This window comes from Balaenoptera borealis, assembly GCF_965194805.1.
Source record: "Balaenoptera borealis genome assembly, chromosome: 8".
NCBI lineage: Eukaryota > Metazoa > Chordata > Mammalia > Artiodactyla > Balaenopteridae > Balaenoptera > Balaenoptera borealis.
Window position 1 is genome coordinate 19,060,068 of NC_138865.1, and position 18,009 is coordinate 19,078,076.

At 40.1% G+C, this 18,009-nt stretch overlaps 1 protein-coding gene across 2 annotated transcripts in view; it reads right to left on the minus strand.

The window, feature by feature from the left end:
* SHC3 (SHC adaptor protein 3) overlaps positions 1 to 18,009 on the minus strand; it is a 148,070-nt gene that overhangs the window by 24,013 nt on the left and 106,048 nt on the right. The window contains exons 8-11 of one of the 2 annotated variants that reach the window (XM_082403391.1): positions 10,980 to 11,130; positions 9,939 to 10,026; positions 6,878 to 7,036; positions 3,171 to 3,466 (exon numbers count right to left, since the gene is read on the minus strand). In XM_082403391.1, the coding sequence (XP_082259517.1) occupies positions 3,171 to 3,466; positions 6,878 to 7,036; positions 9,939 to 10,026; positions 10,980 to 11,130 (694 nt within the window). Of the gene's footprint in view, positions 1 to 3,170; positions 3,467 to 6,877; positions 7,037 to 9,926; positions 10,027 to 10,979; positions 11,131 to 18,009 lie in introns of both variants that reach the window. The other variant, XM_082403390.1, reaches the window with a different exon arrangement.

The window sequence follows — 18,009 nt, forward strand, 5'->3', positions numbered from 1 at the left end:
AGTTGGGCAATTAATATGTATCAATAGGTAATGAGAGCAGAGATTGCCCTTTTAACTGGCTCATGGACATATCCCAGGTGCCAAAAACAATGCCTGGATTAGTAGTCATCGAGTACACATTTGTTGAGTGAATGAATGAATGAAGTCTTTTAGGTTGATAAGGACATCTTCCAAAAGCTTACATCATCCTTAAGGGAACAAAACCTCAAACATTCCTTCAGGTTAGAAACTGAACAAGGGCGCCCTCTCCTGGCCAATGCTCAAAGGTGCCCTCTAAGGTCTGGGATTGGAAGGCAGGCGAAAAAACTGTCAGTGTTTGCAATGGCAATGACCGCGGGTCCAGTAAAACGACCACAATCAGCAAAATTTCCAGGCTCAAGGTCACACTACTTTCCTCTCCCTGCAGCAACAACTACTGAGAAAAAGTGATCAAAAATAACATACCACTTACAACAGGAACTAAAACTAGACACCCTAGGAAATAACCTAACAATGGAAACAGAAGAACTTTCTGGAGAGAATTTTAAAATTCTAACAAAAGACATCTTAAAACTAAATAAGTGGAGACATGCCATGTTCATGGAGGTGATGATTTAATATTGAAAAGTGTCAGCTCCCCCCAGATTAATCTGTAAATTCAGTGCAAGTCCTATCGAAACCCCAGCATGTATTTTTGGTGACTTGATAAACTGAATCTAAAATCAGAACAAAGAATAAAGGTCTGAGAATAGCTAAGACAACTTATAAAAAGGAGACTCAAGAGGAAGGATGCACACCACCAGATATTAAGACAGTTTAAAGCCGTAACGACTAAAGCAGTATGGAACTTGCACAAGGAACAGACGGTCAAATCAGTAGAACAAAACTGAGAGTCCAGAAACAGACCCATGACACAGAGACTTAGTGAAGCATCACTACCACAGAGAAAAGATGAATTATTTGGTAAATTGTGACGGGAGAATTGGCTCACTACATGGCGATTTTTAAAGTGTTGGGTCCTATCTTATATCATCTTTCAAAGTAACTTCAGTTGGAATTGAAAGGTAAATGTGAAAGATAAACAATAAAGCTAGTAGGAGAAAATATAGAGTACCGTACATCTGTGATTTGTAGGTGAGAAACCTTTTAAAACTCAAAACTATAAACCATAAAGGGGAAAATTGATGGATTCAGCTACATTCCCCCAAAAAAAGACTTTTATCTGATGAAGAATGTCACAGACAAAACTATCTGATAGGTGAAGATGTGGGAGAGTACATATGGAGATTCTATTGCTGGAATAAACTCAAGAAAACCCAATAAGAAGATTAAAAGAGAAACATGGGGGAAAGATAGGAACATAAAATTTATGGAGAAACCTGTTAAAGTGCAATCAAAGAATTGTACAGCAAACAATGAGACATCACTTCACTCCCCACCCGCACCAGATTAGCAAAACTAGATAGAGAAGGGGTGGGTGTGGGACCCTCACACTCTCCTGCTGTACATGTCAGTAACCCAGCCATTCTGGAAGCAGATGCAACCCCTGATGACATTAAATGTATGTACATCCTGTGATCAAACACTCCTGGGATATGCCCCCAGAGAGACCATCCCAGGTGCAGGGGAAACAGGCACAAGGTTTGCAGCACCTTCAGTTTTTCAATCCTTCACAAGAGAGCTCAGGAAGTGATGTGCAGACGGTGTATCCAGTGAGCCCCAGATGGCTCACCCAAGTAACAATTCAGTATACGGAAGGCACCACTGACAGCTTAAAAACATGTACCAAAGGGAAAAAGAAAGAAATGATTTGTGGAATAACATCATGTTTGCAAATTTCTGAAACACACAAACACAAAATATGTATTTTCCCTGGTGTGCATATATGTAAAAAAAATCCACACAATGAAAGAAGGTGAATTGGATATAAGGGGAATGGTTGCCCAGCTAGAGAGTGGAAGAGAAGAGAAGGTGCAGAGGTCTAGGGAGCTGAGGTGTGCAGGCAACTTAGTCTAGACACCTGAGGCAACAAATCATCTCAGGTAACACCGCCTCTTTCCCCAAACACACACAGTTAAATTGTGTCCAAGTCCAACTGAAGACTGTCTTCATCCCTACCCGTCAATCAAAAAATGCAGTGTCCTTCATAGAGAACAGACTTGTAGTTGCCAAGGGAAAGGGGAGGTTGGGGAGGAAAGGATTAGAAGTTTGGGTTTACCAGATGCAAGCTATTATATATAGAATGGATAAACAGCAAGGTCCTACTGTATAGCACAGGGAACTCTATTCAATATCCTGTGATAAATCATAATGGAAAAGAATATGAAAAAGAATATATATATATATATATATATATATATATATATATGTATAAGTCACTTCGCTGTACAGCAGAAATTAACACAACATTGTAAATCAACTACACTTCAATAAAATTTTTTAAAAACTCAATGTTCTTAACCACTATTGAGATAACTTTACCTGCTGCTTTCTTTTCACTGGATAAAAAAAGTTTAAACAACAATCCTGGAATTTACTCAATGGTTAGGCTAAGGTAACTACATTTATTAAACTTAGTACTTCTTGGACTGTGCCAGGGTGAAGTCAAATTTATTTATTGACTGAAAGATGGTATATTCAGTCAATCCCACAGAATTATTCAGACACAACTGTACTGCCAGGAAGAGCCAAAATCACTGCCATGAGGTATTACTTCTCTGGGTGGGAAAGCAAGAGACTAATTAAGAGGAGGCTTACTTACTGCTTCACCACATTTTATAACCTGCAAATAAAAACTGGTGATTCAACTTGTAGAGATATTTGAGGTAAATATTAAAAGCCCAGGAGCCCTGTACTTCTTTGTCCACTATGAACGTATTTGGAAGGAAAACTTTCTCAGTTTTTGTACTAATTTTAAAGAACATGAAAATTAAGGCTTTCAACCTGGGCCCTGGGGATTTCCAAGTTTTATAACTAGCACAGGGGGCCCTGACCATGGGCTCCTGTAGCCTGGCTCTGGCCTGAAAGCATAAGTCCTCTGGGCCTGGTCTCCAGAGCCCTGGAGGAGTGACCGTCAGGACTCAGCAGGCATATGTGAGTAGAGGAGGGAAAGTGGTCCCCAGTGCAGTGGCCCACGGTAGACTGTCGGAGGGAGGTTGGCCAGTGCAGGCCACACTCCGCCCTGCGCTCACCGTGCCTTCCGGGTCCACGAGCAGCAGGTGCTTGGCCTGGCCGTTGTGCATGCCAGTGAGGACAAAGGAGCCTGGGTTGGTGGTGCTCTTCCTGACCAGGAAGTCTCCATCTCTCTTCAGTAGCCCCTCTGCCTCCTTCCTGCTCATCTCCCCTTGGTACCAAGGCTCTGCTTTCAGCTCTTCCAGCATCTTGGCATCTGGGGCTCCAGGTGAGATGGGGCTGATGCACTCCACGGAGGCTGCCTTGCTCAACACAGGCCCCAAGGACTGGTTCTTGAGAGCATCTTCAAAAGGTTCTGCCAACAACATTTGCCAGCAACACGTCAATCCCAAGGAGAACAAATGATAAACAGTACAATGTGAGGGCTGGAAATGCAAAGGCAACTTCTACCAGAAAAAAAGAAGTAGAGAAAAATGACTGGCTGGTAATACAACAAGACTCATCATAACAAGTATTTGAAAGCAAAGCCCAAATCTTGGCATGACTCATTCCGATGAGTCTGCTTTCCCAAGACAGCTGGGCATTGCGTCTTGTGCCAAAGACTCAAGCACACCCTTTGCCTCACTAGTTAGAATGACTTCATTTTTGCACGCTGCAAGAGGCCATGCATACTACATGCCATCTACTTTCTCTGGAACATTGTCTAGCCTCTTCAACAAATGTGTTCTCTTCTGAATAAAAGCCTGCCGATACCAAAGAAAATACACAAAGGAAAAGACAAGTTGCAAGGTTTTGATTTCATGCAAAACTGAAACCCAGCCCAACAAATGTTTCTTTCAAAATTTTTGTATTAGATGAATTCTTAAAAGAGAAGAAAACTGACATTTATTGGGTGCCTTTTGTGTGACTTGCCCCAGGCTAGGAGCTCTACCTCCCCTTGACCTTCGCTTGTTTCCCTGCAGAAAAACGCTCTTCTGTGAGTGTTTGAGATTGAGCTTGACTTTATGCCCTTCAGAACATACTTCTCTTCTCACTGCAGGCCATGACTCTAACAGCAACAAATATCAGTGGTAAGAGAAGTCACCAGGCTCATCTAATTAAATCTCAGTGTTCGATTTTCAAACAAGGCAATATGTACAACAGCACTCTGAAAAATGCCCACAGTGCCACACAAGTGTAAGGTGTTGTGATGATTATTTAGGACCCCACTGCCAACCTGCTACAATGCAAGCACCACAAGAACAAGAATGGTTCTCTCCTGGGCACAGCTACATCCCCCTAGTCCAACACTGTTCCTGGGACATAATTTGTCCCCATAAATATTCAGTGAGTGCTGTAAAATCAGACCAGTTTGCTAAATGTTGGTAGAGAATGGGCAGAAGTGAAGTGAACGAATGAAACCAAAACTAAATCATTTTGACACTTGTTAAATGATTTACAGATATGGGACAAAAAAGAGGTTAAAACTACGGGCTAAAATTATGTTTGTAGATTTTCTCTTTTTATTCTACTTTTTCCCTGATTACCTGGAGTAGTTGAAAATTTGTATTCTGTTTCTGTACCATCACCATCATCACCACCATCACCATCACCACAGCATCCTCATCACTATCATAATCACCGTCACCTCAGCCCCACCACTAGCATCAACATCATCACCATCATCATCACCATCATCATCATCACCAACACCACTATCACCATCTTATCATTATTATCACCTTCATTACCACCATTACCATCATCACCATCACCATATCATTACCCTCATCACCATCACCACCATCACCATCACCATCACCACAATCATCAGCATCACCACCACCATCAGTACCATTACCATCACTATCAGCACCACTACCACCATCATTATTTAGCTATAGTGGTTCAAGATAAACACAGAGTGCCAGGTCTATTTTTCCATACTTTTCAATAGATACTAGCCTCTCCAGGGCTCTTTATACTTTTGGTTTCCCCTTCTCTAGTTTTGGGAGTAGGAGTAGAAATTGATGGATGAAAAAAGGGAGGTCTGGCTTTCATTTTTCCCATCTCAAACCCCAGCCCAATCTAACTCTCCTCAGGCTCTGGGGCCGGGAGTCACTGGTATATTGACTAAATTAAACAGTGAAAATTGTCTGACCATAAATACAACCACTAAACTGAAGTTGCGAGATATTGTTACAACTGGAGCTACCACTTTGCTCTGCATCTTGAGAAGTTGCTTCATACCTCCTAGGCTATTGCCACATTTTTTTTAAATGAAGAGATTGGATTAGATGATTCTACAGTTCTTCTGGCTCTGGTGATTTTTAAAATCAGAATGGGAGTCCAGTGTCCCATTCTGGGGCAAAATAGACTTTTGTTGTCATGGTGCAGCCTGTTTATAAAAGCACTCAGCCCTGTCCTCACCCACATGCAATACCAGGTATGTATTGTATGTGGTGAACCAGCAGTGAAGTTACCAAACCTCTAGGGTTCTCTGTTTCCTCCTCTATAAAATGGTAATAATAATAATATCTACCCGTAGGACTATTGCAAAAATTAAATAAAATAATAAGCACCTAGCCATGTGGTAGAAACTCACTAAGTGCTAGTCTCCTCTCCCTCCCTCTTCAGCCTGTAAAATTCTCAAGGAAATTGAAAAAGAAATTTGAGGATGAAAAGCTGTTTGTGAGCTTGGGAAGCTCTTTCAAAATTCCTTAACAACAATTTACACTTTCATTAATCAGTTCACGGATGATTTATTTTTCCCAATCTATATGCCAAATAGAGGTCCATGGTACACATCATACTACAGTGCAGTCAACAGTAGTTTGGGGTTATCTTCTTATCCCGTTTTATTTTTCATCAGAGTACCTGTCACTACCTGTAACACGTGGTGGTTATTTAAACTTCATGAGAGTAGGGACTTTGTCTATTTTGTTTTCCTGTATATCTGCAGTAAGTAGACTAGTATTTGACACATGGTAGGTGTTCAGTGGAGAGGAAGAAGGGGAGAGAGAAAGAGAAAAAGTGAGAGGGAAAGTGAGTGTCTGTAGGCAAACAAGAGGGTATATTACAATTTCTTGCTTATATGTTAGTCTTGTTCAACAGACTAAGAGCTCTATGAAAACAGCGGCCAAGCCATTTCATCTTGGCATCCTTAAAACTGATATAGTATTTGGCACACAATATCTAATTAATACCTAAGTGAATAAATAAATGAATGCATTTATGTATATCATTTGTCTCAATACGACCTTCAAGAGCAAAGTCAATTATAAAACGGGGGTGGGGGGACTTCCCTGGTGGTCCAGTGGTTAAGAATCCGCCTTCCAATGCAGGAGACGCGGGTTCGATCCCTGGTCGGGGAACTAAGATCCCACATGCCGTGGGGCAACTAAGCCTGCATGCCGCAACTACTGAGCCCGTGTGCTCTGGAGCCCACATGCCACAACTGGAGAGAAATCCGCATGCCACCACAAAGATCCCATGTGCTGCAACTAAGGCCCAACACAGCCAAATAAATTAATTAATTAAATTAAAAAAAAAGAGGGGGAAGCTGCTTTGCCTCTGGACTGCAGAGAAGGTTGTAATTCCAAAGCAGGGGTTGGCCAAGTTCAAAGCCTTGAAAAGCTCAAGCATAACCCAGAAAAATACAGCTAATCAGCGTCATTAATCAAAACCCCACTAGAAGAAAATTCAGTAATTGCACAGATTTCAAACCAAAGACAATGTAAAAAAACAGCCTCAAAAGAGAAAAATCCAGTGGCAAATGGAAACCCACTCATGTCAAAGAGGTCTTTCCGTGGGCTGCTTTCTGCACTGCTGCCTGCGGCCAGCCCAGCCTGCAGCGGGATACACTGGGTGTTGACATAGGTGGGGGCTTCTCCCGTAGGGGCCACATGCGATTTCCTTTCCGGCATGCTGTAGATGTCCAAAGACCCTGCAACAAGAAAACAGCCCTCTTTTCTCTTCTGATCGTAACGTTATTCATGTTAAGCTACCCAGTGATTCACAGAAAAGTTCCTTTAGCCCATTCATAAGAAGATCCTTCTTTCAGATGCCCATCCGTTAAATCTCCTCTCTGACCCTCTCACACCCTGTTGTACTCTGCTAGGATGCTCTCCACTCCTTCCTGTCAAAATGGGACCTACTGGCCCAGGATGATGGACGCCGTGAAGGTTAGGAGCCTTACCAAGACCCTAGGCACCTCTGACCCGGGCTGGGGGGAGCGGGGGGGTGGGGCACACCTGCTGCAGAAGCTGCCTCAGCCTCCTCATCCCCTTTACAAAGGCCTGAGATCAAAATAACTGAGCAGAAGAACAGCGGGCCTTATTTTCATTGCTCTTAATTTTAAGTGTAGGGGAATGCTTCATATCTTAACTCCATTAGAAATGCAATGCAAGTGCTGTGACCCCATTTTATTAGAAAGTTACTTCCTAATGAATGAGGCACCTTCCTTATAAAACAGAGTCAGGCTTGTGCCTTCATGGGACTTCCCAACTGGACCAAGACTCTGTCAAGGCAGGGTCAGGCTGTCCCTGTTCTTGCTGCCTGAGGCGAATGAAGGGTGTTGCCCTGCTTGAGCCACTATCCAATTCTTTGTATGGGATCGCTGTTTCTAACAGGTTTCCACAGACACTCTCAAGATCGCCTTGGGCCTGGAGAGAGGTCACAGAAAAACAAAAAAATCTCGTGGGCTGTGGAAGTCGGCTCAATCCAGCTGGCAAGAGTGGGTTCAGGGCTTTTGAAGAAGCTTTCCCAAGAGCCCACTGAAGGACTTCTGGCAGCACCACTGTCTCTGGCCTGTAAGCGTGAGAATGCAGGTGTCCTGCGAAAATTCCTTCTCTGGGCAGCATCTCCGCAAATTCCTGAGCTCTGTCTACTCCTCTCCCCAGATGTGGTATCTATGCGTCACTGGTCGTTCCTGCGCTACGAGTCCTGGCTTAGTGATGACTCTCTGCCGTTCAGACGTCTGTATGAACTGCAGACAGCTCAGTCTGTAAAAAAACTTTACAAACTAATCTTTAAAAAGATCAAAAGCCCAGTGAATAAGCTGCTGACGACGGCCCTTTCCCACTTCAGACATTGGCAGGTGCTGAGTCGGGGGCAGGGAGACACACCCTCCCTGGTGTTGGTACCCAGAGTTCAGTTTCATTTAGGGGAAATGGCTGCTAGCAGATCAATAAGGAACATTTGTATTTGTTCTATGGAAAAGATATTTATTGCTTACAAATAAGAACTTGAAATTTATTTATTCTCTTTACACAAGAACTTGTGTGTAAGGCTCATTTTTGCCCCAGTGAACTTCTTACATTGTCTGTTCTTGATCTGGCTGGAATAACTTGAATATAAAAAAGACCTCATTTTCAAATAAACCTGATGAATTTTCAATAGAGTAAATATCTCATGTAAGTAATGTGTCTCCTTTTGTCTTTAGGAGTTATATGTCTATGTACACAATTGCTGTATAATACTTTTTTTTTTTAAACATCTTTATTGAAGTATAATTGCCTTACAATGGTGTGTTAGCTTCTGCTCCATAACAAAGTGAATCAGTCATACATATACAATACGTTCCCATTTCTCTTCCCTCTTGCATCTCCCTCCCTCCCACCCTCCCCATTGTATAATACTTTTTAAATGTATATAGAACAAAGATGAAAAATGTTAAAAAAAAAAAAAAGGTGCCTCCGGCAAAGTTATAACTTTCATGTGCTATTTGCATCCTATTCTGAGATAGAGCCATGTGGTGTACTGACTGGGTTTTATGGATTATTGGCTAGGCAGTATGGATGGGTCACCTTTCAGCTGGGGCAGGCAAGACATGAAATTCTTTCATCAGGGGGAAATTTTAAAAATATATTGTCAATTACTCACCAGAACAAATGGCAATAATGAATGGAAAAGTCTTAATGTTAAACCAACAAATGTAAATTTCTATACCCAGAAGTGTACATTGGATCTTAGCTCGTTTGTCACTCCATCTCCTTCAGGCCCTGAACAGTTAGGAGTCAGGGCCCCAGAGCTATTGAAAGTTATAGAAATGTTTGAGGTGGGAAAAAGTTTAAAATTAAAAGAGACTTTAAAAATGTATGTATACATATACACACATATATATATGTGTAGAAATAACTGTCTAGAGAATAGAGACATGTTAGCGGTTAGCTTAAACTAAATAGTCCTTAAATAGCCATGTAATTTTTAATGTGGGATATAGGTGCGTGCTAAGAGGTTGGATAAGAGGTGGAAGTGTCCTCTGACAGGACCCAGGGCTTGTGAGGGATTTGTATCCCTGGTACTATCTCTGCCAAGGGCCGGCATTGCTCCGCTCTTCCTGAAGTTGACCCTGGAGAGGGAAGCCAGGGGTGAGGCAAGGAAGGGAAAGCTACAAGCTACTGCTGGGAGCCACCGGGGTTCAGCCTTGCCGGGGAGCTGAGGGACAACACAAAGCACGCCCCACAGTCTCCCAAACCAGCCCCGTTTGAAATGGGTGCAGGTGCCCCTGGGGAGGTGAATTTCTCAGCCCCTGGGCAGGCAAGCCCTCCTGCCAGAGAAAGGCCTTAGGAGGAAAGTCTCAGGGTGCAGGAAGCACTGGGGCGGGTGGGGGCAGTGAGCTGGTCCTGGTGCCAGGGGCGGCATCATCTGATGTGTGCCCTCAGACATGCCCGACAGCCATTATTTCTATTTCTATGATCTGGCTGGGAACCTGCAGTCGCACCCACAGCAGGTATTTCCAGTGGGTCATTCTGCCACTCCACAGGAGAGGAACTACCCACTAGGGAGCACGTCACTTTCAAAAAAGTATTTTTTACGTTTCTTGTCCACCTCACCTTGCCTCTCACCTTGCCTGACAGGTGTTTGCTGCCAGTCTTCGCCAAGCGGGTCTCCTAAGTGTCTCCCCTGGTAGTAAGTTTGCTCTTTTCCTGCAAACTATAGACATATGTAAATACACAGAGTGAAAAAGTCATCCTCTTCTTGTTTCTGCATCTTTAAAAGCCATAGTACAGTAGAAGGGCCTTCAATGGCCAACGGATTGCATGCCTATTACACCCAATTTTCCCTTCATGCCTCTCGGTTGGCATTAAGATTTGGGGAATAAGTTTGTGTGGGTGTGAGAAAGAGGCTGTATCTCATCAAACTACAAATGCCCCCTGTTTTCGTTAACGCCCACATCCCTTCCCTAAGTGTGACCATAAACTGAGCTCTTCACATGTAGCCACATCACTCAACATGACCTAAAATCGATTTCAGTTAAAGATTATCTGTGTGTCAGAACATACTTCCCACCCAGCACATACACCCATAACCATTCATGCCTTGGCAAGTCCACCTTGCTGATTCCTTCTCAGTGTTAGAGCTACTGACACTTGGTTTCAATGTTATTTGCCACTTTCATTGGTGGCATTGTCATTCGCATAAGGTAGGTGACATCAAAAAATTCCCTATAACGAAGAGATATCATGGAGATACCATAACTCTAGAAAACGAATGCCTTACTAGAATTTCAAGTTAGAGGGAAAATCAGGGAAATAAGCAAAACAGAAAAACTCAAAAAAATCTCATGTTACATCCACTCTCCTTTCAGAGAACCCAAAGCACCCCAGGCTTTTTAGAAGTCTTGAACTCTCTCTTTTCCTCATTAAGTTCACAGTAGAATGGGATTTGTGCTAGGATGAAGAGGGAACTCCCAGACTCAGGAATCACAATATAGCTCCAAGGCTTTTGACGTTAAAACAAAAGCTTCCTCTACTTGTCTGCTTTGTGAAATTCAAGGGGAAAAAGTTTGCGAGTTTTTCTGTCTGGACCTGCAAATAAAGTTGAAGAAAGCAAAAGGAAATAAAGTTCAGTCAGCCACCATCCAAGGAAAAAGGTATAAGCCTCACCTGGGCTGTGTCAGGACCGTGGGGTCTGGCTTTCAGTCGAGCATCTACAAACCCCCCTGGAGGAGGCATCTTGCTTGGAATGCTGTTGTAGTATGGGTGGTCTGAGCCATCACCCTCCTCTTCAGTCCATGGCTCATCTAGACTCTGCATTCTGTTAAAAGAGGATTTTCAGGGACTTTAGCCAAAAGTTGAGCTTGCAGTCAAAACCAAAAAATCTAATATTAGTAATTGTTGCCCCAGAAAGCAGAGTTTAGTCACTGCCCCTTTAACCATCTAGGTCTCAGGCATAGATATAAAGCAGATGAGTGGTTTGGCCAAATATCCCTGACTTATTCACAGTTCTACCCTTTAGAAAATTCTGGTCATATTTGAAACAGGAAAGAACTCCTTTTTTAAAATTACACTTTAATAAGGAAAGATATAATTTATATGTAAGGATAACCAGTTTCTCAAGGCATAGACACACATTTTAGTACATTATGAAATTTACCCAAAACAAAATTAACTTTAAAAAGGAGATTTAGTGACATAAGGGAAAATGACAGAGTAAGGACCTCTGAAAATTCTCTCTTCTGTAATAGCAACAAGAAAGCTAGCAAAGAAAATTTCATAATCAACTTTTTCATAACTCTGGAAATTAACCAGAAGCTTGTAGCAACCTAGAGCGTGTTTATTAAACAAACAAAAAAACACAAACAGCTGTCAGAACAACAGCTTTGTTGCATTGTAACTTGCTTTATTGTCATCTCCATGGTAGCCTTAAAAACCCAAATCCCACGGTCACAGTGAAAACCAGCAGCCTAATAGCCATGGGAGGGGGCAAAAGAGCATTGAGGCTCCTTCAAAGCCCTATTCCCAGAGAACAGTCATTATGACGCTTCTGGTCATTCTCTAGAATCCACCACTCCAAAGGTTGTCTTTATTTGACCTGATTCAGAGCTTGTCCAGGGAACATAGCTTCTTCCCCAAGGTCATTTGTCAAAAACAATTAGAGGCACTTCTGTAACATTGTGGCTCCCTGAAACAGTAGATAACATTTGGGGTAAAGAGTAAGCTAATCAGAAAGCTTAAAAGAAAAGCTGGGAAATAATAAGCTTTGACATAATTCTGACAATCTAGAAGGCTGCATGTATACGAGGGTTATTTTCATGGCCAGGGTTCTGTGCCTGCTCAGAAAAGATGTAAAAAAGCTCTAGTTCTCACCTGTGACTGACTTTGAAGCTTTGCACAAGCAGGAAGTAAAAGCTAACGCAGAGTTGTCAACTGCCTGAGTGTTGAAGGAGTGCCCCAACACACACGCAGAACCCCTCAGCAAAAACTGTGGGACTTAGTGGTTTCAGACATTTAAGGAAATCTCTTTTCAGTCATTAGCTGTCTAATAAATGAACTGAGCTGTGTTGTCAGTGGTCATATGTGACAAAAAATACAGACTTTACTAAGTTAGTTTAGAAAAGTCATTACAACAAACAACCACAACAAACAGCAACAACAAAACCTGAGGAGGGGAGAAATCTGACTTCCAGAGTTGTCACACCATATTATTTAAAATTTCCAATTTCAACAAAAAATTATGGGATGCAAAGAAACAAAAAAAATTGGCTCATACACAAGAAAAAAAAGCAATCAACAGAAACTGTCCCTGAGGAAACTCAGGTTTTGGACTAACTAGACAGACTTTAAATTAGCTACTTTTAATATGTTCTGAGAACTAAAGGAAACAAAAAATCAAACATGACAATGCTGTCTGACCAAATGGGGAATAACAAAGAGATTCAAACCTAGACACCTCATAATCAAACTGATTAAAGCCAAAGAGAAAGAATCATGAAAGTAGCAAGAGAGAAGCAGCTCTTCATATACAAAGGATCCTCAATAATATTAACAGTGGATTTCTTATCAGAACCAATGGAGGCCAGAAGGCAGTGAGATGTCACATTACAAGTACCAAAAGAAAAAGACTATCTACCAAGATCTCTATATAGGCATAGTTTGTTTTATTGTGCTTCACTTCATTGCATTTCACAGATTTCACAATTTGCATGTTTCACAAATTGAAGGTTTGTAGCAACACTGCACTGAGCAAGTTTTCAGTGCCATTTTTCCAACAGCATTTGCTCACTTCCCGTGTCTGTGTCACGTTTTGGTAATTTTCACAATATTTCAAACTTTTTCATTATTCTTATATTTGTTATGGTCATCTGTGATCAGTCATGTCTGACGTTACTATTGTAATTGTTTTGGGGTGCCACAAACTTCATCCATATAAGATGGCAAACTTAATCAATAAATGTGTGTTCTGACTGCTCCACCAACTGACTGTTCCCCCATCTTTATCGCTCTTCTCTGGCCTCGTTATTCCCTGAGACACAACAGTATTGAAATTAGGCCCATTAATAACCCTGCAATGGCCCCTAAGTGTTCAAATGAAAGGAAGAGTCATATGTCTCTCACTTTAAATCAAAAGCTAGAAAAGATTAAACTCTGTGAGGAAGGCATGTCAAAAGCTGAGACCGTCCAAAAGCTAGGCTTCTTGTGCCAAACAGTTAGCCAAGTTGTGAATGCAAAGGAAACATTCTTGAAGGAAATTAAAAGTGCTACTCTAGTGAACGCATGAATGATAAGAAAGTGAAACAGCCTTATTGCTAATATGGAGAAAGTTTTATTGGTCTGGATAGAATATAAAACCAACCACAACATTACCTTAAGCCAAAGCCTAATGCAGAGCAAGGCTCTAACTCTCTTCAATTCTATGAAGGCTAAGACAGATGAGGAAGCTGCAGAAGGAAAACTTGAATCTAGCACAGGTTGGTTCATGAGGCTGAAGGAAAGAAGCCATTTACATAACATCAAAGAGCAAGGTAAAGCAGCAAGTGCTGATGTAGAAGCTGCAGCAGGTTATCCAGAGGATCTAGCTAAGATAATTAATGAAGGTGGCTATACTAAACAACAGATTTTCAGTGCAGATAAAATAGCCTCATATTGGAAGGAGATGCCATCTAGGAATTTCATAGCTAGAGAGAAGTCAATGCCTGGCTTTAAAACTTCAAAGGAGAGGGGTGGGATAGGGAGGGTGGGAGGGAGGGAGATGCAAGAGGGAAAAGATATGGGAACATATGTATATGTATAACTGATTCACTTTGTTACAAAGCAGAAATTAACACACCATTGTAAAGCAATTATACTCCAATAAAGATGTTAAAAAAAAAAAAAACTTCAAAGGACAGACTGACTCTCTTGTTAGGGGCTAATGCAGCTGGTGACTTTAAGTTGAAGCCAATGCTCATTTACCATTCTGGAAATCCTAGGGCCCTTGAGAATTACGCTAAATCTGCTCTGCTTATGCGCTATAAATGCAACAACAAAGCCTGGATGACAGCACATCTGTTTACAGCATATGGTTAACTGAATATTTCAAGCCCACTATTGAGGCCTACTGCTTGGGAAAAAAGATTCCTTTCAAAATATTACTACTCATTGACAATGCACCTGGTCACCCAAGAGCTCCGATTGAGATGCCAATGAGATTAATGTTGTTTTCATGCCTGCTAACACAACATCTATTCTGCAGCCCATGGATCAAGGAGTAACTTCAATTTCAAGTCTTATTATTTAAGAAATGCATTTCATAAGGCTGTAGCTGCCATACGTAGTTATTCCTCTGATCGATCTGAGCAAAGTCAATTGAAAACTTCTGGAAAGGATTGACCATTCTAGATGCCATCAAAAACACTCGTGATTCATGGAAAGAGGTAAAATCATCACCATTAACAGGAGTTTGGAAGAAGTTAATTCCAACCCTCGTGGATGACTTTGAGGGGTTCAAGACGTCAGTTGAGGAAGTAACTGCAGATGTGGTGGAAATAGCAAGAGAACCGGAATTAGAAATGGAGCCTGAAGATGTGACTGAATTGCTGGAATGTTATGATAAAAATTTAATGGATGAGGAGCTGCGTCTTAGGGATGAGCAAAGAGAGTGGTTTCTTGAGATGGAATCTACTCCTGGTGAAGATGCTGTGAGGATTGTTGAAATGACAACAAAGGGTTAGAATGTTATATAAACTTAGTTGATAAGCAGTGGCAGGGTTTGAGAGGAGTGACTCCAATTTTGAAGGTAATTCTGTGAGGGAAATGCTATAAAACAGCATCGCATGCTACAGAGAAGTCATTCATGAAAGGAAGAGTCAATCAGTGTGGCAAAATTCATCATTGTCTTGTTTTAAGAATATGTCACAGTCACCCCAACCTTCAGCAACCATCACCCCTGATCAGTAAGCGGCCATCAACACTGAGGCAAGACCCTCTACCAGCAAAAAGGTTGCAACTCGCTCAGATGATGGTTAGCAATAAAGTTTTTAGCAATAAAGTGTTGATAATTAAGGTGTGTACATTATTTTTTAGACATAATACTATTGCATACTTAATAGACTACAGTATATTGTAAACATAACTTCTAAATGCACTAGGAAACCAAAAAATTTGTGTGACTTGCTTTATTGTGATATTCACTTTATTGCAGTGGTCTGGAACCAAACCCTCAATATCTCTGAGATATGCCTGTACCCAGCAAAACTATCCTCCAAAATGAATCAAAAGTTAAAACAGTGCCAGATATATAAAAACTTAGAAAATTCATCACTAACAAATCTGCACTATGAAAAAATACTAAAGGAAGTACTTCAGGCTAAAATGAAAGCCACTAAACAATAATTCATGTCACATGAAAAAATAGAGGATAATGGTAAAGTTAAAAACATAGGCAAATATTAAAACAGTATAAATGTAGTTTTTGTCCATAACACTTTTCCTCTCCTCTCTGATTTAAAAGACAACTGAATAAAGCAATAATTATAAACCTGTGTTGATAAGCACTCAATGTATAAATATGGAATCTTCATAACATAACAGCACAATGGAAGGTGGAGAAATAGAGCCACATAGGAGCAAAGTTTTTGTATACTATTGCAATTAAATTGGTGTTAATCTGAAGTAAATTGTTACGAATTAAGATGTTAGTTGTAATCCCCAGGGCAACAACTAAGAAAATAACTTTTAAAAGACACCTAAAAAAAAAGAAAAGAAATGAAGGTAATGAAAAGAGTTCACTCATAAAATATTTATTTGACACCAAAAAAAAGCAGTTATGGAGAAACAAAGGGACAAAAACATGACATAACACATATAGAAAAAAATAGCAAAATGTCAGGTAAAATCCTAATTTATCAGTAATTACATTAAATGTAAATACATTAAACACTCCAATTAAAAAACAAAGACTGGCAGAATGGATTTTTAAGATAACGTGGTCTAACTATATGCTTTCTAAAAGAGACACATTTTAGATTGAAAGACATTTTAGATTTAAAACACGTTTTAGATTTAAAGATTTAGGTTGAAAGTCAAAGGATGTAAAAAGGTATTTCATGCAAACAGTAACCAAAAGAGAGCTGTGGTAACTCTACTAATATCGGACAAGATAGACTTCAAGACAAAATTTTTACTAGAGACAAAGATAAAACAGCAACCAGTCAAGAAGATACAATAATTATAAAGCTATATGTACCTCACAACAGACCCTAAACTATATGCAGCAAAATCTGACAGAATCAAAGGGAGAAATAGTGCAGTACTAATATTTGAAGACATCGATACCCACTTTCAATAATGGATAGAAAACCAGAGAGAAGATTGGGAAATAGAAAATTGAACACTATACATCAACTAGACCTAACAGACATCTATAGAACACTCCGTTCAATAACAGAATATAAATTTTTCTCGAGTCCACATGTAACATTCTCCAGGATAGACCATATGTTAAGCCACAAAACAAGACTCAAAATTTTTAAAAGATTAAAATCATACAACATATGTTTTCAGACCATAATGGAATTAAAGCAGAAATCAATACTAGAAAGAAACTTGGGAAATTCACAGATATGTAGAAATTAAACAACACATGCCTAAATAACAAATGGATCAGAAAATAAATCACAGGGAAATTGGAAGAAACTTTCAGATGAATAAAAACAAAAACAACATACCAATACTTATGGGCTGAATGTAAAGCAATGCTTAGAGGGAAATTTATGAACTGTAAATGCCTATATGATAACAGACAATCTCAAATCAATAACCTGACCTTCTACTTTAATACACTAGAAAATAAGAGCTAAACCCAAAGGAAGCAGAAGGAAGAATAATAAATATTAAGGTGGAAATAAATAAAATAGTTAGTAGAAAATCAATAGAGAAAAGCAATGAAACCAAGAGTTGGTTCTTAGAAAGATCAACAATATTGACAAAGTTATAGCTAGACTGACCAAGGAAAAAGAGAGAAGACTCAAATTACCAAAACTAGGAAGGAAAGAGGAAAGACTGCAACCACACAGAAATTAAAAGGATTATAAGAGAAACTATTAAAAATCATATGCCAACAAATTAGATAACCTAGATGAAATGGAAAAGTTCCTACAAAGACTCGAAAGTCTAAACAGAACTGTAACAGATAAAGAGATTAAATTAGTAATCAAAATCTTGCATCCCAAGAAAAGCCCAGAATCATACGGCTTCTTGGTGATTTCTATCTAACATCTAAAGGAGAATTAACAGCAATTCTTCATAACTCTTCCAAAAAAATAGAAGAGAACAGAAGTTTCCAAACTCAGTCTATGATGCCAGTATTACCCTGATATGAAAACCAGACAAAGATACCACAAGAAAAAAATAACAAAACTGCAGACCAATATCTCTTATGAATATGGATGGAAAACAAAATACTAGCAAACCAAGTCCAGCAACATACAAAAAGAATCATACACCATGACTGAGTGGGATTTCTTCCAGCAATGTAAGATTGGTTCAACGTTCAAAAATCAACTAATGTAATATGTCATACCATTAGAATAAAAACAAATACCAAATACTCATCTCCGTAGACACAGAAAAATCATTTGACAAAATCCAACACTTTTCCATGATAAAAACCCTCAAAAAACTTGGAATAGAAGGGCATTTTCTCAACCTGAAAAAG